General features: G+C 45.2%; 1 protein-coding gene across 3 annotated transcripts in view; it reads left to right on the top strand.

Annotated features, from left to right (window-relative positions):
• LOC128696635 (protein N-terminal asparagine amidohydrolase) overlaps positions 1–23604 on the top strand; it is a 973206-nt gene that overhangs the window by 429895 nt on the left and 519707 nt on the right. For all 3 annotated transcript variants that reach the window (XM_053787947.2, XM_053787949.2, XM_053787948.2), the window contains one exon: positions 17695–17948. In XM_053787947.2, coding sequence (XP_053643922.1) covers positions 17696–17948 — 253 coding nt within the window. In that variant the 5' untranslated portion in view covers position 17695. The remainder of the gene's footprint in view (positions 1–17694; positions 17949–23604) is intronic.

Raw genomic sequence — 23604 nt, 5'->3', positions numbered from 1 at the left:
CTAGCCGCAGGGAACAGCTACTATCCTCCTTACAACACTTGACTAGCCGCAGGGAACAGCTACTATCCTCCTTACAACACTTGACTAGCCGCAGGGAACAGCTACTATCCTCCTTACAACACTTGACTAGCCGCAGGGAACAGCTACTATCCTCCTTACAACACTTGACTAGCCGCAGGGAACAGCTACTATCCTCCTTACAACACTTGACTAGCCGCAGGGAACAGCTACTATCCTCCTTACAACACTTGACTAGCCGCAGGGAACAGCTACTATCCTCCTTACAACACTTGACTAGCCGCAGGGAACAGCTACTATCCTCCTTACAACACTTGACTAGCCGCAGGGAACAGCTACTATCCTCCTTACAACACTTGACTAGCCGCAGGGAACAGCTACTATCCTCCTTACAACACTTGACTAGCCGCAGGGAACAGCTACTATCCTCCTTACAACACTTGACTAGCCGCAGGGAACAGCTACTATCCTCCTTACAACACTTGACTAGCCGCAGGGAACAGCTACTATCCTCCTTACAACACTTGACTAGCCGCAGGGAACAGCTACTATCCTCCTTACAACACTTGACTAGCCGCAGGGAACAGCTACTATCCTCCTTACAACACTTGACTAGCCGCAGGGAACAGCTACTATCCTCCTTACAACACTTGACTAGCCGCAGGGAACAGCTACTATCCTCCTTACAACACTTGACTAGCCGCAGGGAACAGCTACTATCCTCCTTACAACACTTGACTAGCCGCAGGGAACAGCTACTATCCTCCTTACAACACTTGACTAGCCGCAGGGAACAGCTACTATCCTCCTTACAACACTTGACTAGCCGCAGGGAACAGCTACTATCCTCCTTACAACACTTGACTAGCCGCAGGGAACAGCTACTATCCTCCTTACAACACTTGACTAGCCGCAGGGAACAGCTACTATCCTCCTTACAACACTTGACTAGCCGCAGGGAACAGCTACTATCCTCCTTACAACACTTGACTAGCCGCAGGGAACAGCTACTATCCTCCTTACAACACTTGACTAGCCGCAGGGAACAGCTACTATCCTCCTTACAACACTTGACTAGCCGCAGGGAACAGCTACTATCCTCCTTACAACACTTGACTAGCCGCAGGGAACAGCTACTATCCTCCTTACAACACTTGACTAGCCGCAGGGAACAGCTACTATCCTCCTTACAACACTTGACTAGCCGCAGGGAACAGCTACTATCCTCCTTACAACACTTGACTAGCCGCAGGGAACAGCTACTATCCTCCTTACAACACTTGACTAGCCGCAGGGAACAGCTACTATCCTCCTTACAACACTTGACTAGCCGCAGGGAACAGCTACTATCCTCCTTACAACACTTGACTAGCCGCAGGGAACAGCTACTATCCTCCTTACAACACTTGACTAGCCGCAGGGAACAGCTACTATCCTCCTTACAACACTTGACTAGCCGCAGGGAACAGCTACTATCCTCCTTACAACACTTGACTAGCCGCAGGGAACAGCTACTATCCTCCTTACAACACTTGACTAGCCGCAGGGAACAGCTACTATCCTCCTTACAACACTTGACTAGCCGCAGGGAACAGCTACTATCCTCCTTACAACACTTGACTAGCCGCAGGGAACAGCTACTATCCTCCTTACAACACTTGACTAGCCGCAGGGAACAGCTACTATCCTCCTTACAACACTTGACTAGCCGCAGGGAACAGCTACTATCCTCCTTACAACACTTGACTAGCCGCAGGGAACAGCTACTATCCTCCTTACAACACTTGACTAGCCGCAGGGAACAGCTACTATCCTCCTTACAACACTTGACTAGCCGCAGGGAACAGCTACTATCCTCCTTACAACACTTGACTAGCCGCAGGGAACAGCTACTATCCTCCTTACAACACTTGACTAGCCGCAGGGAACAGCTACTATCCTCCTTACAACACTTGACTAGCCGCAGGGAACAGCTACTATCCTCCTTACAACACTTGACTAGCCGCAGGGAACAGCTACTATCCTCCTTACAACACTTGACTAGCCGCAGGGAACAGCTACTATCCTCCTTACAACACTTGACTAGCCGCAGGGAACAGCTACTATCCTCCTTACAACACTTGACTAGCCGCAGGGAACAGCTACTATCCTCCTTACAACACTTGACTAGCCGCAGGGAACAGCTACTATCCTCCTTACAACACTTGACTAGCCGCAGGGAACAGCTACTATCCTCCTTACAACACTTGACTAGCCGCAGGGAACAGCTACTATCCTCCTTACAACACTTGACTAGCCGCAGGGAACAGCTACTATCCTCCTTACAACACTTGACTAGCCGCAGGGAACAGCTACTATCCTCCTTACAACACTTGACTAGCCGCAGGGAACAGCTACTATCCTCCTTACAACACTTGACTAGCCGCAGGGAACAGCTACTATCCTCCTTACAACACTTGACTAGCCGCAGGGAACAGCTACTATCCTCCTTACAACACTTGACTAGCCGCAGGGAACAGCTACTATCCTCCTTACAACACTTGACTAGCCGCAGGGAACAGCTACTATCCTCCTTACAACACTTGACTAGCCGCAGGGAACAGCTACTATCCTCCTTACAACACTTGACTAGCCGCAGGGAACAGCTACTATCCTCCTTACAACACTTGACTAGCCGCAGGGAACAGCTACTATCCTCCTTACAACACTTGACTAGCCGCAGGGAACAGCTACTATCCTCCTTACAACACTTGGCTAGCCGCAGGGAACAGCTACTATCCTCCTTCTTGACTAGCCGCAGGGAACAGCTACCTTACAACACTTGACTAGCCGCAGGGAACAGCTACTATCCTCCTTACAACACTTGACTAGCCGCAGGGAACAGCTACTATCCTCCTTACAACACTTGACTAGCCGCAGGGAACAGCTACTATCCTCCTTACAACACTTGACTAGCCGCAGGGAACAGCTACTATCCTCCTTACAACACTTGACTAGCCGCAGGGAACAGCTACTATCCTCCTTACAACACTTGACTAGCCGCAGGGAACAGCTACTATCCTCCTTACAACACTTGACTAGCCGCAGGGAACAGCTACTATCCTCCTTACAACACTTGACTAGCCGCAGGGAACAGCTACTATCCTCCTTACAACACTTGACTAGCCGCAGGGAACAGCTACTATCCTCCTTACAACACTTGACTAGCCGCAGGGAACAGCTACTATCCTCCTTACAACACTTGACTAGCCGCAGGGAACAGCTACTATCCTCCTTACAACACTTGGCTAGCCGCAGGGAACAGCTACTATCCTCCTTACAACACTTGGCTAGCCGCAGGGAACAGCTACTATCCTCCTTACAACACTTGACTAGCCGCAGGGAACAGCTACTATCCTCCTTACAACACTTGACTAGCCGCAGGGAACAGCTACTATCCTCCTTACAACACTTGACTAGCCGCAGGGAACAGCTACTATCCTCCTTACAACACTTGACTAGCCGCAGGGAACAGCTACTATCCTCCTTACAACACTTGGCTAGCCGCAGGGAACAGCTACTATCCTCCTTACAACACTTGGCTAGCCGCAGGGAACAGCTACTATCCTCCTTACAACACTTGACTAGCCGCAGGGAACAGCTACTATCCTCCTTACAACACTTGACTAGCCGCAGGGAACAGCTACTATCCTCCTTACAACACTTGGCTAGCCGCAGGGAACAGCTACTATCCTCCTTACAACACTTGACTAGCCGCAGGGAACAGCTACTATCCTCCTTACAACACTTGACTAGCCGCAGGGAACAGCTACTATCCTCCTTACAACACTTGACTAGCCGCAGGGAACAGCTACTATCCTCCTTACAACACTTGACTAGCCGCAGGGAACAGCTACTATCCTCCTTACAACACTTGACTAGCCGCAGGGAACAGCTACTATCCTCCTAGCAGCACTTCATTACCTGCAGGGATAGTGAAGGGTGCAGGGGTGATAGTGAAGGGTGCAGGAGTGATGATAGTGAAGGGTGCAGGGGGTGATAGTGAAGGCTGCCGGGGAGGGTGATAGTGAAGGGTGCAGGGGTGATAGTGAAGGGTGCAGGGGTGATAGTGAAGGGTGCAGGGGTGATAGTGAAGGGTGCAGGGGTGATAGTGAAGGGTGCAGGGGTGATAGTGAAGGGTGCAGGGGTGATGATAGTGAAGGGTGCAGGGGGTGATAGTGAAGGCTGCCGGGGAGGGTGATAATGAAGGGTAAGGGGGTGATAGTGAAGGGTGCAGGGGTGATAGTGAAGGGTGCAGGGGGTGATAGTGAAGGGTGCAGGGGTGATAGTGAAGGATGCAGGGGGGTGATAGTGAAGGGTGCAGGGAGGTGATACTGAAGGGTGGAGGGTCACAGTGAAGGATGTAGGGGGTGATAGTGAAGGGTGCAGGGGTGATAGCGAAGGATGCAGGGGGGTGATAGTGAAGGGTGCAGGGAGGTGGTACTGAAGGATGGAGGGTCACAGTGAAGGATGTAGGGGGTGATAGTGAAGGGTGCAGGGGGTACAGAGGGTGATAGTGAAGGGCGCAGGGGTGATAGTGAAGGGTGCAGGGGGTGCAGAGGGTAATAGTGAAAGGTGCAGGGGTGATAGTGAAGGGTGCAGAGGGTGATAGTGAAGGATGTAGGGGTGATAGTGAAGGGTGCAGAAAGGTGATAGTGAAGGGTGCAGGGAGTGATAGCGAAGGGTGGAGGGTGATATTGAAGGATGTAGGGGTGATAGTGAAGGGTGCAGGGAGGTGATAGTGAAGGGTGCAGGGAGTGATAGCGAAGGGTGGAGGGTGATATTGAAGGATGTAGGGGTGATAGTGAAGGGTGCAGGGAGGTGATAGTGAAGGACACTGAACACATGGACTCCAGGCTGAGGGACTGATTACCTCAAACTCCTCCTCTCTTTACACCTTTTGTACTTTGTATTGGACTGATGAAGTCACTGTGTGGCGAAACGTTTCCTCAATAAAGATTCCCATATGTTGCGTAAATGTCTCAACGTTCAACAACAATAGTAACATAACAGTAACATAACAGTAACATAACAGTAACATAACAGTAGTATAACATTAGTAACATAACAGTAACAGAATAATAACACAATAGGAACGTAACACTAGTAACATAATAGTAATATAAGTAACGTAACAACAGTGACATATTAATAGTAACACAACGGTAAAATAACAGTAACATAATAATATTAACGTAACAACAGTAACATAATAGTAACATGGAGATAAGTTGTTGTAAGTGTGTAAAGTACAACTGTTGTATACTGTGTCAGGTCAGGTCAGGTTAGGTACTGTTAGGTTAGGTTAGGTACTGTTAGGTTAGGTTAGGTTAGGTACTGTTAGGTTAGGTTAGGTTAGGTACTGTTAGGTTAGGTTAGGTTAGGTACTGTTAGGTTAGGTTAGGTACTGTTAGGTTAGGTTAGGTACTGTTAGGTTAGGTTAGGTACTGTTGGTCAGGAAACAGGACACTAGAACAAGATGCTGAAAAATTACAGGAAGGTATAAGGAAAATTTTCCAGTGGGCAGTGGAAAGCATGACGTTCACTGGTGGTAAGCTCCAGCTTCATAGGTACGGAAAGAACGAAAAACTCAAGAGGAACACCCTGTACAGAACTCAAGAGGATCATCAAATAGAACGAAAGGAACACATGAAAAAACTAGGGAAGAACTGTCATCTGATCTTTCTTTCAAAGAACATGATAAGACAAAGATCACGACAGCCGGATGACGGGGTGGGTTTTGAGAACCTTCAAAGGAAATAATGCCAGTGGTGACACTTTTCAAATCGCTAGTGCTCCCTCATCTGGAATATTGTTCAGTGTTGACAGCCCCGTTCAAGGCAGGAGAAATATCAGAGCTGGATCAAATACAGAGATCGTTTACGGCTCACATAGAGCCAGTAAAGCATTTAAATTACTGGGAATGTCTTAAAGCCCTGAACATGTACTCATTGGAGCGGAGGAGAGAGAGATACATGATATATATATACATGGAAAGTACTCGAGGGCTTGGTCCCAAATCTGCACACTGTCATAACAACATACTGGAGCCAGAGATATGGAAATGCAGAATAAACCCATTGAAAAGCAAGGGTGCGGTGGGCACAATAAGGAAACACTGTATCAACATTCGTGGCCCCAGATTATTCAGCAACTTACCAGAAGATATCAGAAACACGGCTGGAACAAGTGAAGAAAACTTCAAGAGAAAACTAGACAAGTATCTTCACCACGTGCCAGATCAACCACGTTGTGATCGATATGTGGGGCAGCAGGCCTCCAACAGTAACAGCCTGGTTGGCTAGGCTAGCAACAGACGAGCCTGGTCCATGGCCGGGCTATGGGAGTACAAAGACTCGAAGCTCATCAGAAGTATATCAAAGGTAAAGGTATATGATTACTCGCAGCCTGAGCGTTTGGTCATATGACCGAGGCCTTCCACCGGCTTACCCTTCAATCCCTTTAAAAATTATGGTTATGATTATAGCCATTAATTCTCACAAGAAGAAAAATTATTTATACTGTGTGTGAAGGACTGGTCGTAGGTGTTAGTGTGGGAGTGTCTGCGTGGGGGTGAGTGTGGGAGTATCTACGTGGGCGTGAGTATGGGAGTGTCTGCGTTATTGTGGGCGTGGGTGAGGCATGAGACGGCTGACAGTGAGGCAGGTAATTATGTGGTAATTGGCATGTTATTGTGTCACCCTAGTTCCCCGGGGGGAAGGGGGAGTGCTGACCTTCCAGTTTCCTCCCAGTGTCCCACTGTCCCTTCCTCCTCGACACACTCTTACCCGTACTCTAGCCTTTCCACACCCACGCCTCTCAACTCCCACGCCCCTTCACTTCCACGCCCTTCCATACCCAGGTGTTAGATCAACTAGGTTGTCATGGATATGTGGGCAACGGGCCTCCAGCAGCAACAGCCTGGTTGACAAGGCTAGCACCGGGCGAGCCTGACCCATGGCCGGGCTTCGGTAGTAGAAAGATCCTCGAAACTCATCAAAGGGTAAAAGGTAAGCTCTTCCACACCCACGCCCCCACACTAATGCTCCTCCACACCCACGCCCCCACACTAATGCTCCTCCACACCCACGCCCCTCCACATCCATGCCTCCACATCCACGCCCCTCACACCCACGCCCCTCACACCCACGTCTCCACACTAATGCTCCTCCACACCCATGGCCTAGCCTTGAGCCAGGCTTTTCTGGTGTTCTGTGGCCATCTAAACTGTTGGTGTTGGCAGCCAGCTAGCCCACATATCCACCAGAGCCTGGTTGATCCCGCACCTGTTGGATGTACCTGTTGAGTTTCCTCTTGAAGACTTCTACATTTGTTCCATCACTATTTCTGATATCTTCTGGTAGAGCTATAAATAATTTTGGCCCAAGGATGTTGATATAAAGTTCTTTTATTGTGTTCACGGTGTTCCTGCTTTTCAATGGGTTTATTTTACAGTTTCTCTTACATCTCTCACTCTAGTATGTTGTTGTGGATATGACTAGGCCCTCGAGTACCTTCCATTCCTGTTCTGATATCTCTTGTCCTAACTTGAGCCGTAAACAGTGAACAGTACTAGAAGAGAGAGAGCACAGATGATTTGAAAAATATCACCATTGGTACTATTCCCCTTGTTTTGAAAGTTCTCATTATCCATCCTGTTATTTATATGGCTGTTGTAACATTTGCCTTGTAGATGAACGGTTCAGAGAACCGACAAGTTGATAAATTAGACACATGTATGTAGACAGCCTGTACCGTCTGCACAGACAGCCCATGCTATCTGCCAGCTTAGTTCATATTTCGCGGCACTAAGGTGCTGCCCTCTGTAGCCAGGCCTCTCGGTGGGCACGGCAGCCTGCCTGCCCTTGCCTCGCTCTCACTCACACAGCAGCCTAGCAGGAAGACACAAGGCCTATACCTAGCTCTCTCTCGTGGGATGACCCTGCCCGGGCCATGGGCACAACACACAAGCCTGTGTACCCACCACGACATAATAAACAAAGAAGCCTCCGAAGACGTATCATTAACCACCCGCTTACAGCCTACTAAACAAACCCATTAAACATGTGCAACACTTGGGTATCTTTGTTAAGGAAGCGTTTCGCCACACAATGGCCACTGTGTGGCGAAACATTTCCTTAATAAAGATACCCAAGTGTTGCACATGTGTCTAATTTATCAACATTTGCCTTATTGTGTTCTTTCAAAGAGAGTTCTTCCTGGAGGGTGCTCCTGGGGTCAACACCCTCGTGACCTGGTCCTCGACCAGGCCTCCCAGTGGGTCAGGACTTGATCAACGAGGCTGTTACTGCTGGCTGCATGCAATCCAACATACTAAGCACATCCCGGCTGATCGGGCACTGACTTTAGGTATCTGTCCAGTTTCCTCTCGAAGACAGCCAAGGATCTATTGGAAATTCCCCTTATGTGTAATGTGAGGCTGTTGAGCAGTCTTGGGCCCCCGGACACTTATTGTGTTTTCTCTCAGTATATTCATGGCGCCCCTGCTTTTCATTGTGGGTTTGTTGCACCGTCTGCCCAGTCTTTTGCTTTCATAGGGAGTGATTTGTGTGTGCAGATTTGGGGCCAGTCACTCTAGGATTTTCCAAGTGTAGATTATAATGTATTTTTCTCGCCTGTATTCCAGTGAGAACAGGTCAAGGGATTTCAAACTTTCCAAGTAATTAAAGTGCCTGACTAAACTAATACATACAGAGAACGTTTTCTGTACATTCTGTATATCTGCTATTTCCCGTGCCTTGAAAGGGGCTGTTAGTGTACAGAAATATTCCAGCCTAGAGAGAACAAGTGACTTAAGAGGGATCATCATTTGCATGGCTGCCATTTACACCCAGATCTTTCATATGTTCCTTTCATTCTGTTTAGTGATACTTTAGCGTTCTTCATTCTCCCCATTTCTAAGCAGTTGGAACTTGTCACCATCAAACATCGTGTCATTCTCTACTCTCCACTGGAAGACTTTTCGTATAATTTCTTGAAGTTTTTCTGTGTTTTTTTTTTCCTTGGTGTTTTTCGTGCTATTTTGATATCCTCAGATGATACGAAACTGTCGAGTGTTTTCATCTATGTCCGCTATGAGTAAAGGCGCCAGGACTGTGACTTGGGGTACAGAGCTTTTTACTTTGCTGATGCTGGATTTTTTTTTGTTTACTACTGTTCTTTATGTTCTGTTTATCTGAAAGTGGAATATTCATTTGCCTGCTTTCCAGGCGATCGCATTTGTGAAATGCCTTTGCAGAATCCGTGTATACCTCATCTGCATTTTGGTTTTCTTATCATACCTCTTAATTTTTTTATAGTGGTTAATAGTTGTGATACACATGTTCTCCCAGCTCTAAATCTCTGCTGGTTTGGGCTGTGCAGTTCCATGAAGTTTCTTATTTGGCGTCTCATCGCCCTTCTCAAAAACCAAGGCTACTGATCGGTATTTTCTGACTAGTGCTCCTCTTTGCAGAGGAGTTTTGTTTGCACTCTTTAAGGCCTCTGGGATTTCATCTAAATCTGAACTGTTTCTCCATAGGATACTGAGTGCTCGTACTAGTGGTATTTTACTCTTTTTTACAAATAATGAACTCCATGGTCTGTATTAAACATGCAATTGTGAGGAAACCCAGAAAATCATATATAGAAATAGACCGTAAAAAAAAATGTCTAGAAGAAGAGTGTAGGTTGCCGAAGTGCTTAAAAATGTGAATATAACACAAAGAAAGATTATCTTAGCCGAGAGATCACCGAGATAGAACCAAATGTTCACACTGCCATAACAACATACTGGAGTGAGAGAGAGAGGAGGAAGTGTAAAATAAACCCAGTGAAAAGCAGAGGCGCCGTGGGCACTGTAAGATAACATTGTATCAACATTCCTTGCCTCAGATTATTCAACATCTTACCAGAAGATATCAGAAACACTTCTGGAACAAAAATAGAAATGTTTCAAGAGAACCTGGACAAGTATCTCCACCAAGTGCCAGACCAATCAGGCTGTGATGGATATGTAGACCAGCGGGCTGCCAGCAGCAACAGCCTGGTTGACCAGACAAGTATCTAACATGCCTGCCCCAAGGTTGGGCTTTGGTAGTAGTAAAAACTCTTGAAACTCATCAGAGGGATTTTAAAGGCGCGCGCGCGCGCGCACACACACACACACACAAAGGACCCAGGAGAATAAGGAGAACAGTCGTAGAGCCAGAAACGAATATGCACAGATAAGAAGGGAGGCCCAAAGACAATATGAAAATGACATAGCAGCGAAAGCCAAATCTGACCCGAAACTGTTGTACAGCCACATCAGGAGGAAAACAACAGTCAAGGACCAGGTAATCAGGCTAAGGAAGGAAGGAGGAGAGACAACAAGAAATGACCGTGAAGTATGTGAAGAACTCAACAAGAGATTCAAAGAAGTGTTCACAGAGGAGACAGAAGGGACTCCAGAAAGACGGAGAGGTGGGGCACACCACCAAGTGCTGGACACAGTGCACACAACCGAGGAAGAAGTGAAGAGGCTTCTGAGTGAGCTAGATACCTCAAAGGCAATGGGGCCAGATAACATCTCCCCATGGGTATTGAGAGAGGGAGCAGAGGCGCTATGTGTACCCCTAACAACAATATTCAATACATCTATTGAAACAGGGAGATTGCCTGAGGCATGGAAGACAGCAAATGTAGTCCCAATCTTTAAAAAAGGAGACAGACATGAAGCATTAAATTACAGACCAGTGTCACTGACATGTATAGTATGCAAAATCATGGAGAAGATTATCAGGAGAAGAGTGGTGGAACACCTAGAAAGGAACGATCTCATCAACAGCAGCCAACATGGTTTCAGGGACGGGAAATCCTGTGTCACAAACCTACTGGAGTTCTATGACATGGTGACAGCAGTAAGACAAGAGAGAGAGGGGTGGGTGGATTGCATTTTCTTGGACTGCAAGAAGGCGTTTGACACAGTTCCACACAAGAGATTGGTGCAAAAACTGGAGGACCAAGCAGGGATAACAGGGAAGGCACTACAATGGATCAGGGAATACTTGTCAGGAAGACAGCAGCGAGTCATGGTACGTGGCGAGGTGTCAGAGTGGGCACCTGTGACCAGCGGGGTCCCGCAGGGGTCAGTCCTAGGACCAGTGCTGTTTCTGGTATTTGTGAACGACATGACGGAAGGAATAGACTCTGAGGTGTCCCTGTTTGCAGATGACGTGAAGTTGATGAGAAGAATTCACTCGATCGAAGACCAGGCAGAACTACAACGGGATCTGGACAGGCTGCAGCCCTGGTCCAGCAATTGGCTCCTGGAGTTCAATCCCACCAAGTGCAAAGTCATGAAGATTGGGGAAGGGCAAAGAAGGCCGCAGACGGAGTACAGTCTAGGGGGTCAGAGACTACAAACCTCACTCAAGGAAAAAGATCTTGGGGTGAGTATAACACCAGGCACATCTCCTGAAGCGCACATCAACCAAATAACTGCTGCAGCATATGGGCGCCTAGCAAACCTCAGAACAGCATTCCGACATCTTAATAAGGAATCATTCAGGACCCTGTACACCGTGTACGTTAGGCCCATATTGGAGTATGCGGCACCAGTTTGTAACCCACACCTAGCCAAGCACGTGAAGAAACTAGAGAAAGTGCAAAGGTTTGCAACAAGATTAGTCCCAGAGCTAAGAGGTATGTCCTACGAGGAGAGGTTAAGGGAAATCAACCTGACGACACTGGAGGACAGGAGAGATAGGGGGGACATGATAACGACATACAAAATACTGAGAGGAATTGACAAGGTGGACAAAGACAGGATGTTCCAGAGATTGGACACAGTAACAAGGGGGCACAGTTGGAAGCTGAAGACACAGATGAATCACAGGGATGTTAGGAAGTATTTCTTCAGCCACAGAGTAGTCAGTAAGTGGAATAGTTTGGGAAGCGATGTAGTGGAGGCAGGATCCATACATAGCTTTAAGCAGAGGTATGATAAAGCTCACGGCTCAGGGAGAGTGACCTAGTAGCGATCAGTGAAGAGGCGGGGCCAGGAGCTCGGACTCGACCCCCGCAACCTCAACTAGGTGAGTACACACACACACACACACACACACACACACACACACACACACACACACTAATGACGACTGGATTACACATTTTGTCATGATAATTGAGCAGACTTGCTGCAGGAGGTACAAGTAGCTGGTTACTACCTCATGTTTCACTCCTCTCTCCCTCACCTCCCCCACCCTCTCTCCCTCACCTCCCCCACCCTCTCTCCCTCACCTCCCCCACCCACTCTCCCTCACCTACCCACCCTCTCTCCCTCATCTCCCCCACTCTCCTTCACCCTCCTCTCTTCCTTACCTCTTCCTCACTGTGTGATAAATAGTTTCAAAATTGACAACTTGAAGATTGAGACACTTATGCAACATATGGGAATCTTTATTAAGGAAACGTTTCGCCACACAGTGGCTTCATCAGTCCAATACAAAGAAGAGAGGGGTAAGAAGAGGAGTTGTTTGAGGTAATTAGTCCCTCTTTGGAAGAAGACCTACTTTACACTAGTTGATGGTTCCACTGTGATGCCGCCGCCTCCTGCTTCCACTCACTTGTCTACAGGATGTAAGCCACTTCTCCGGCCACGTGCTGTACTTTCTACAACATTGATCGACTGAACACATCGGTTCCAGGCTGAGGGACTGATTACCTCAAACTCCTCTTCTTACCCATTTTTACGTTGTATTAGACTGATGAAGTCACTGTGTGGCGAAACGTTTCTTCAATAAAAATTCCCATATGTTGCATAAGTGTCTCGGTTCTTCATCTTAGCTCCTCTCTTCCCTCTCTTTTCCTCACTTCTAATCTCTCCATCTCCTCTGTCTTCCTAACCTACCCCTCTAACCCTCAGCTCCTCTCTCTCTCTCTCTCTCAATCTCACTAACTTTCTCTCCATTACTCTCGTCTTTTCCTCCTCCTTACCTCCCCCATTCATCTCCACCATCTTTACCTTCACAGTACCTCCTCTCCCCCAGTCCCCCACCCCCCCCACCACTGGTCCACCACCACACTTCTCCACCACTGGTCCACCACCACACCTTTCCGCCACTAGTCCACCACCACACCTCTCCACCACTAGTTCACCTGTCTACCACTGGTTCACCACCACACCTCTCCACCACTGGTCGACCACCACACCTTTCCGCCACTAGTCCACCACCACACCTCTCCACCACTAGTTCACCTGTCTACCACTGGTTCACCACCACACCTCTCCACCACTGGTCCACCACCACACCTTTCCGCCACTAGTCCACCACCACACCTCTCCACCACTAGTTCACCTGTCTACCACTGGTTCACCACCACACCTCTCCACCACTGGTCGACCACCACACCTTTCCGCCACTAGTCCACCACCACACCTCTCTACCACTGGTTCACCACCACACCTTTCCACCACTGGTTCACCACCACAGCTCTCTACCACTAGTTCACCACCACACCTCTCTACAACTGGTTCACCACCACACCTCTCCACCACTGGTCCAACACACACCTCTCCGCCACTAGTCCACCACACCTCTCCACCACTGGTTCACCACCACACCTCTCCGCCACTAGTCCACCACCACACCTCTCTACCACTGGTTCACCACCACACCTCTCTACCACTGGTCCACCACCACACCTCTCCGCCACTAGTCCACCACACCTCTCCACCACTGGTCCATCACCACATCTCTCTACCACTGGTTCACCACACCTCTCCACCACTGGTCCACCACACCTCTCCACTACTAGTCCACCACCACACCTCTCCACCACTAGTCCACCCACACCTCTCCACCACCACACCTCTCTACCACTGGTCCACCACCACACCTCTCTACCACTGGTCCAACACCACACCTCTCCACTACTGGTCCAACACCACACCTCTCCACTACTGGTCCACCACCACACCTCTCCACCGCTGGTCCAACACCACACCTCTCCCCTCCCCTACGCAACAATTAAAATGCACCTGACAGACGTAACAAGTCCTGCAGTGAGGGTGAAGTGTCTGGTGTGTCACTCTGCCTGCTGTCTGCTTGGTCGTGTATGAGGTGTGGTTTCTCTGCCTGCTGTCTACCTGGTCATTTATGAGGTGTGTCACCCTGCCTGCTGTCTACCTGGTCATTTATGAGGTGTGTCACCCTGCCTGCTGTCTACCTGGTCATGTATGAGGTGTGTCACTACCTGCTGTCTACCTGGTCATGTATGAGGTGTGTTTCTCTGCCTGCTGTCTACTTGGTGATGTATGAGGTGTGTTTCTCTGCCTGCTGCCTACTTGGTCATGTATGAGGTGTGTTTCTGTGCCTGTTGTCTACCTGGTCATTTATGAGGTGTGTTTCTCTGCCTGCTGTCTACCTGGACATGTATGGTGTGTTTCTCTGCCTGCTGTCTACCTGGTCATCTATGAGGTGTATTTCTCTGCCTGCTGTCTACCTGGTCATTTATGAGGTTTGTTTCTCTGCCTGCTGTCTACTTGGTCATGTATGAGGTGTGTTTGTCTGCCTGCTGTCGACCTGGTCATGTATGAGGTGTGTCACTCTGCCTGCTGTCTACCTGGTCATGTATGAGGTGCGTCATTCTGCCTGCTGTCTACCTGGTCATGTATGAGGTGTGTCACTCTGCCTGCTGTCTACCTGGTCATGTATGAGGTGTGTCATTCTGCCTGCTGTCTACCTGGTCATGTATGAGGTGCGTCATTCTGCCTGCTGTCTACCTGGTCTTGTATGAGGTGTGTCATTGTGCCTGCTGTCTACCTGGTCACGTATGAGGTGTGTTTCTCTGCTTGCTGTCTACTTGGTCATGTATGAGGTGTATTTCTCTGCCTGCTGTCTACCTGGTCATTTATGCGGTGTGTTTCTGTGCCTGCTGTCTACCTTGTCATTTATGAGGTGTGTTTCTCTGCCTGCTGTCTACCTGGTCATTTATGCGGTGTGTTTCTGTGCCTGCTGTCTATCTGGTCATTTATGAGGTCTGTCACCCTGCCTGCTGTCTACATGCTCATTTATGAGGTCTGTCACCCTGCCTGCTGTCTACCTGGTCATTTGTGAGGTGTGTCACCCTGCCTGCTGTCTACCTGGTCATGAATGAGGTGTGTCACTCTGCCTACTGTCTACCTGGTCATGTATGAGGTGTGTCACTCTGCCTACTGTCTACCTGGTCATGTATGAGGTGTGTCATTCTGCCTGCTGTCTACCTGGTCATGTATGAGGTGTCACTCTGCCTACTGTCTACCTGGTCATGTATGAGGTGTGTCATTCTGCCTGCTGTCTACCTGGTCATGTATGATGTGTCACTCTGCCTGCTGTCTACCTGGTCATGTATGAGGTGTGTCACTCTGCCTACTGTCTACCTGGTCATGTACGAGGTGTGTCACTCTGTCTACTGTCTACCTGGTCATGTATGAGGTGTGTCACTCTGCCTACTGTCTACCTGATCATGTATGTGGTGTGTCACTCTGCCTGCTGTCTACCTGGTCATGTATGAGGTATGTTATTCTGCCTGCTGTCTACCTTGTCATGTATGAGGTGTGTCACTCTGCCTACTGTCTACCTGGTCATGTGTGAGATGTGTCACCCTGCCTGCTGTCTACCTGGTCGTAGTTGCAGTAGTCATGGCCCCCGCGGCTTGCTCTCACTATAAGTCAGGCTGCGAGTGCCAGCTGCACACATACCAACATAAGCTGGACGAACATGTCTAGTTCCTTCTTGAAGACTCTGTGATTTGTTGGACCTTATATGATTGAGTTATTCCTTAGTGGATAATTAAGTTATTACTGCTATTTACTGGATACTTTTCGCCGTCTGGTGAGCCTTGAGCGCTCTCAGGAATTAACTCTACTGTCTTGATTAGGAATCAACCTTTGCAGTATTTTCCAGGTGTAGATTTTAGTAGAACTTTCTAGCGTACTCTCGCGAGAGTACAGTTTGAGAGAGTTTAGGTATACCGAATATATTTAGCGGTGAACGTTCTCATTACATACTCCAGGTCTTCAGTATTCTAATTTAGAGAGACAAGTGACTTAAAAGAATATCATCATTATCAGTGTGTTACAGCGAGGAACAATTTTTAGAATTATCCTGCCATAGTATACCAGAGAGTCGACCTATCGATGCCTTCCTGACATCTAGTCTGTCTTCATTGAAACGTACAGATTAAAAACAAATTGTGGATGAAGCGCTAATAGTTCCCTGAGGTAACAAAAGAAGGCACAATACCGTGACTGGAACGATACACAAATAACCCGCACATAAAAGAGAGAAGCTTACGACGACGTTTCGGTCCGACTTGGACCATTTACAAAGTCACACTGTCAGTGTGACTTTGTAAATGTGCGGGTTATTTGTGTATAGTTCCGTGAGGTAACCGTATGCTTCTTTGTAAAGTTGAAAAATTTTAATTTACACACGTTACCATGAGGACTCAGGCTACATGCCTGGAAGGTATCAAAATCTTATTTTTCTGACTCACGAAATCATAATGATACGATTGCAAGAAAACCATACCACGGGCGGGGATTGAACTCGTGGCGAGTGGGTCGTAAAACTCCAGTTTTGCTGGAGTTTTACGACTCACTCGCCACGAAATAAATCCCCGCCCGTGGTATGGCTTGTTTTTCTGGTGTAATCTCTTAGATAATTTAGTTTAAAAATTATTCTTCAACGTAACACTTTGTATCTCTTAATTTAAATGTTCTTATATAGATTATTTTATTGGTGACAGTTGTGATAGTGATATTGTGCTTCATGATATCTTCCAGCATCATGTCATCTCTATAGAGTGGTTTCATTACATAGTCTCTTCCTGTGTTCATTTCTTATTTTTTTTTGTATGTGGCAATTATTAACATCATGGATTGCATCAGTTTCCTGTGTCCTTGATGAATGTCGCATTATAAAAATTATGGCATTGTTTGTGAATAATTTTACAGTGTCATTATATGTATGTTTCTAATGACAGAAAGAGACAGCAAATACTGTGCCTTGTTGAACAGTGTTGTAATTACTCCAGTCTTCCTTTAGTTGTCTTAAACTTATCTCCAAACAAAATGTTTGGGGCCGATATATAAGCATTGGAAAGCAGTGTTTGGGTATCACCAGTGAGTCTGTAGACTGCGCAAATTTGTCTTATGGTTTGTATTTAAGAACAATAAACAAGTTTAGGTTTTAAAGTTTCACTGCCACCACTTGGACCGCAATGTTTGTGGTACTAAGTAACTGTGGGCAGTTGAGTATAACTTACAGACTGATCCTATTTTGGGCTCTGCTAGACTATCGTGCTGGGTATAAACACTGAGCGGTGTATATATCGAAAGATGTATATACCCATTGTATTTATATTGAGAGTTTACATTAATCTACATTCATAAGGATTTTTAGTCCCTATTTTAATTCTTATAAGGATTAAAGTGTTCTTGATGACAGTGTAAAGGTGACTTGCAGTCTTAGTTACACACATGTAATGATAGATTTTAAACTTAGAAATTTGTATCAACTGTTGATTATATCTTAAGAAATAAATGAGGTGAGTAGGAATCCCTTCACTGAAGCTGCTAGACGTGCTAACGAGTCTTTGTTGCTATTTCAGGATGGTGCTGATAGTGGGAGAACACTTGGTGAAGGAGGTGCCCTCCTCCACCACGGGGATATACACATCTTGGCCGCGGCTTAAGGAGACCTCCCACGCCCTCACTACCATGCAGAGGGAGGAGGTGGGTCCACGGGGACTCCTGTACCTCCGCCAGAGGGAATACGCCGTCACTGTACCTCACGATGAGAACCTTCTCATCTTGGGCACGGACGATGCCACCACCTCCGTCATAGCCGTCCTCAGACACACAGGTGAGTAAACAACACGTCTGTAACTGTTTTTCGCGTCTCTTCATGTCTTGAGATACTGAATGAAGCCCAGGATGGTCGAAACATTGTAATGAAAGTTTCACCGAAACTTGGTGTCTTTCTCACTACTTATCGACTTAGGTCATCGTTCATTCTTTAGCTATTCAAGGTATAGGCGATTTTCAGCTTAATATCTGTTGACATCTGATAATGACATGTCAGGTTTTTGTTGTTGCATATGTTCAGCAGTTCTTGTGTCTAGCTTTACTCTGTTCGCTCACTGGTCAATGTTTTAGCCTGAAAATAACTGAATTTAATATGAATTTAGCATGATGTGAAGTCAGAGAATTTCCAGATGAGGCGATTGTTGTTACGTGTAGGTAAGATGTCACTGAGATGAAGAACGATTGATTAATAAGAGACAACCGACATTAGTTCAGGGAATGCAAATCTGTTGTTCAACATTTGAGTATCTTTACTGTGGAAACGTTTCACCAACCAGTGGCTTCCTCAGTCCAATACAGAGAAGAATGGTTGGAGATCCGAAGGAGTTTGAGGTAATCAGTCCCTCAGCCTGGGGTCGATGTGATCGAGATTAATGAACTGATCACATCAACTCCAAGCTGAGGGACTAATTATCTCAAATTTCTTCGGATCTTCAACCACTCTTTTCTGCACTGGAATGAGGAAACCACTGGTTGACGAAACGTTTCCACGATAAAGTTACCCAAGTGTTGCACAGGTGTCTTAATTTATTAAATTGTCGGTTCTCTGAACCATTTAATTATACTGCAAATCTTCTTTCGTCAGTCTCCTGGAGTTGTATGAGAGAATAACGGAAATAAAGTAAGAGCGAGAAAGGTGGGTAGAATTTACCCTTTGCGTCTGTAAGAAAGCATATAATATTAGTTTAACTATTGGCACGAGTGTTGAAGGTGGCTCCCTAGCATCCCGGCAGCTACAACACCTATGACACTGATAGCGTGCCCATGCACTCTACCCCATACCCAGGCTTCTTGTACTCCATATTCGTCAAAAACTGAGAAACAGTATCAGAGGATTAATCCAAAAGTCGTTTTAATCCGCATAGGTAGCGCATTCCAGTGAAGCTTCTGGCATATATACAATTATGGCTGTCTCCCTGTGTATAACTTAGATGTGCCCCTTTAAATGGACTCATTTTCTAAAGGTGTGAAAATTCCTAAGAAATTACCAGTGATATTTATAACACTGACAATATGCACAGTTATTTATATATCATAGCGTAGTCTGACCGAATTTTTGAAAATTGCCATGTCACGTTCGTTAGGCTACTATTACAGTATCAGTGCTTGCGGGCTGGTTGTTTTTCTGATGTTATAATATTCAGTCTTTCTGGCTATGTGTATTAGTATGTCTGGGGGCACTTCCTGCCTCCCGCCTCTCTGCCTCACTCGTATTTCCTTGGACCACCTCTTCTGCAACATTGCAAGCTCCTGATATGTTGATTGCAAAATGAACGGCCTAGAGCTATCATTCTACTCCCCCGTGGTTGTTTTGCATATATATATATATATATATATATATATATATATATATATATATATATATATATATATATATATATATATATATATATATATATATATATATATATATATATATATATATATATATATATATATATATATATATATACATATATATATATATATATATATATATATATATATATATATATATATATATATATATATATATATATTATATATATATATATATATTATATATATATATATATATATAGGGAAGTACCACCTCTATAGCTGGAATGGGGACCCTCATCCTCAGAGAAGACAATAAACGTACCTCAGAGAAAACTCAAGGTTCTCCCCGGAGCTGTTTGAATATTTTCTTCTCCTACCACCCCCTATATGTTTCTAATTCTATGTGAACATTTATTAATAAACAAAATACATTTACAGAAAAAAACATAAACATGAATACAATGGCACAATGTATCAAAGATGATGAATTTCCTCCAGCTCCTCCGAGGCTGGACGTGAGCCAAGTATGCAGCAAGCATTTCCCCTCTGGATGGCGACGCTGAGGCGCTGGAACATGAAAGTGGCTGCCCTTGGGTCCCTGGTGGTGTCGATGAGTCTGGAACCCAATTCTTTAAGGAAACGTGTGGCATTTTTTCCCCATGATCCCAAGGTCTCCGATCCCACTGGGACAAATTGATACTGTTGGCTAATGTCCCTGTACTTGCTGATCTTGTACTCCTCCCTGTGGTCAGCAGCTCCTCCCTGTCGCCCCACACTGTGATGGATATAGGTGTCAGCCAGTGTGGACACACAGGTATAGTCCCATGCTAAGAGCTTGCCATTCTTCCAAGGATAGATGGTGATCCCGTCGGGGCGGTTTGCTGGGTTGTGGGTATTGTTTGCTGCAAGTGATCGTGGCTCCCTCTCGGCAGGGCATCCAGCTGTAGCAAGGGTTCTCTTAATGATGTCGTTGACCTCATTGTGTCTTGCATGCCAGCCCTTGGTTTTGGAACAGTTAAGACCATGTAGTCCGTATTGGTCTGCTTGCACTTCGCCGCAAATACACATATATTCTGTGTGAATTGGGGCAGCAAGGCGCAGAGCCACTGCAATACGGAGGGTCTTAGGGTCGAGTCGCGTTCCCATTGCCGATATGGGAACTGTTTGGAGGAAGTCCCCGGAGTGAGGTGCACTCACAGCCTGGAGACGGGCAATCTCCCTATCTGATGTTGCAGCCCTGAGCATGTTGGCAAGCACCTTTTCAGCAATTGGGCTATCCCAGCTTGACTGTTTGTGAGCCAGTGCTGCACTAGGGTTTGGTGCTGGAGCAGCAAGAGTCTCCCATTCGGTGATGGCACTGACATAGCTAGGGTCTTCTATTCCTGCTGAGTCACTGAGGGTGTCAGGAAGAATTTGTCTTATCAACTCGTTTGATGCAATGGAAGAGGATAGGAAAGCTGGTAGAGCAATCTGGGAGGATCTGCGTACTCCTAGCCCTCCAAGCCTGACCGGAAGTGAGGCTTGCAACCACTGTCCATCGTCAAGGGAAAGATTCAATACACTCTCTAGCATGGCCTTCAGGAGAGAGTCATATTCCTTGAGTTTTGGACTGCTGAAGGCTGGGGAGCATCTCAGAAAATAGGTAAGTTTTGGCGTTGACAGGCACCTGGTGAGTAGGTAGAAGGCATCGTGTGTGTCAATGTCTTTCATCCTGCTTTCCATCGTCCGGAGGTCTGAGACTTTTTTTCCTAGGACCAGATCGATGGCATTGGACCCAAGAGGAGCACCGAGGAGAGTGCTATTGGCTGGATCAATGGCTCGTGCTCCTGGTAAAACGGTACTAATATTCTGTATCAACTGTTGATTGGTAGAAACTATTTCACATTTGGAGGGGTTTAAAGAAAGGCCCAGGCTTTCTCCCATGTCTTTAATTTTACTGATGTCCTCCAGGAGAGACTCTGTTGTGCCAGCCAGGGTACCGTCGTCCAGGAACCAGATATTGAGCTCGCTGGAGAGTGCCTCCGTGACTTCCTTGATGACCAAACAAAATAGAAAGGGGGCGAGAGGGTCCCCCTGTTGCACGCCCTCACACGAGTCAATTTCATGGTCCCCAAACAATATATATATATATATATATATATATATATATATATGTCGTGCCGAATAGGCAGAACTTGCCATCTTGGCTTAAATAGCAACGCTCGTCTTGCTATATAGGACAAGTGAAAATTTTTGTATGCAGTAATTTCGCCAAAATCATTCTGAATCTAACGAAAAAAATACGTTTCACTGTGTTTGTTTAGTATTAAATTATTGTAAACAAATCTAAAATATATTTAGTTGGGTTAGGCTAAAATAAATTGTTCTTGTTATAATAAGGTTAGGTAAGTTTTCTAAGATTCTTTTGGAGCAAAATTAAAAAATTTTACATTAACATTAATGAAAAAAATACATCTTTAAAGGTATAAGAGAAAATTTTAGAAAGGACTTAATTTTAATGAGTTCTTGCTAATTGACCAGTTTTACATATTCGGCACGACATATATATATATATATATATATATATATATATAATATATATATATATATATATATATATATATATATATATATATATATATATATGCAAAACAACCACTCTGAAAGAATAGAGAAATTCCAAGCGCTTTCGTGACTACTCACATTATCAAGGAACTAAGCGCTTGGAATTTCTCTATTCTTTCAGAGTGGTTGTTTTGCATATTCTGAAATCACCTGTTTACTGTGATCTTATTGCATATATATATATATATATATATATATATATATATATATATATATATATAATATATAATATATATATATATATATATATATATATATATATATATATATATATATATATATATATATATATATATATATATATTATCCACTTCTGGGGCAATATATAGGGTTCCATAGCCTCGGAGAAGTAGGTAAAATATCTTCGAGGAGAGAGCACGGGAATAAAAAATTAACATTTTTTTTTTTACATGAAAAGAGAAAGGAACAGACCCCCCAAAAAGGGACAATCAAGGAAGTACAACGGGTGGTATAGAGGTGCACAACAGTGGGACAAATCATGTCAGTCATACACTCAACAGGGTTGAATGTACAACACACAAGTGTACATTCAGTACTGGAGAAAGCAGGGGTATGTACACTAGGTACCATACGAGAAAGTACATCATTAGTGGTACTAACAAAGTATACACCAGACCAAAATACCTCAAATGGTAAATCCTTCTTCATTTTTGCAAACATTCAGGGGTTGAAATCAGATATAAATAACAAAGTTATTTATATCTGACATTTAAAGCGAATGTCATGCTTGGAACATTTACAGAAACACAATTTAGGGATGTTTTGAGTGGTGAGATAACGATAAAAAATAACTATGCAATGTATAGATGTGACAGAATTAATAGTTCACAGAGAGGAGTAGGACTATGTGAAAGATACTTTTTGTTGTTCGGAATTCCTGAATTTATAGTATTATTGTTATTATTATTATTATTATTATTATTATTATTATTATTATTATTATTATTATTATTATTATTATAAAAAAGAAGCGCTAAACCATGAATTCATAGTAGATATTCTAGGTATTAAAGTTGAAAATAGGAATCTAGTAATTACCCTCGTAAACAAGTCATTATTAACAACGGCTGAGGAATTCACAGATCAGATAAGGAAGACAGATAACTGTCTAGAAAGGCTGAAATATCCCACACCAAATATTATCTTTGTTGGGGATTTCAACCTCCCAAATATAAAGTGGAAGATGGTTCAACACAACGTTATACCAGAAATAGTTCCTAGAAGCACCCTGGCTAACAGGTACATACCAGGGAACTAAAGAGGCTTTGTTAAAAGTTTTCGTAGAACCAACAGATAAACGATCATGTACGAGAAGGGATGTTAAGTAAATATAACTTCAGCAACTATAATTATTACTGGCTGGGGCAAAATTAACCGAGAACTGTCAGATATATCCTTGGAAATAGTCTTGAGAACCCTAAGTTAAAGAATTGAGAAACTTGTGCAACATATGGGAATCTTTTTGAAGGCTCTCCTTATCTATCCTATTATTTTCCTTGTTTTCCATA

The sequence above is a fragment of the Cherax quadricarinatus genome, chromosome 46 (genome assembly GCF_038502225.1).
Source record: "Cherax quadricarinatus isolate ZL_2023a chromosome 46, ASM3850222v1, whole genome shotgun sequence".
In the NCBI taxonomy this organism is placed as follows: Eukaryota; Metazoa; Arthropoda; class Malacostraca; order Decapoda; family Parastacidae; genus Cherax; species Cherax quadricarinatus.
The sequence above is the reverse complement of the archived record's forward strand: the minus strand, read 5'-3'. Positions and strand labels throughout refer to the sequence as shown.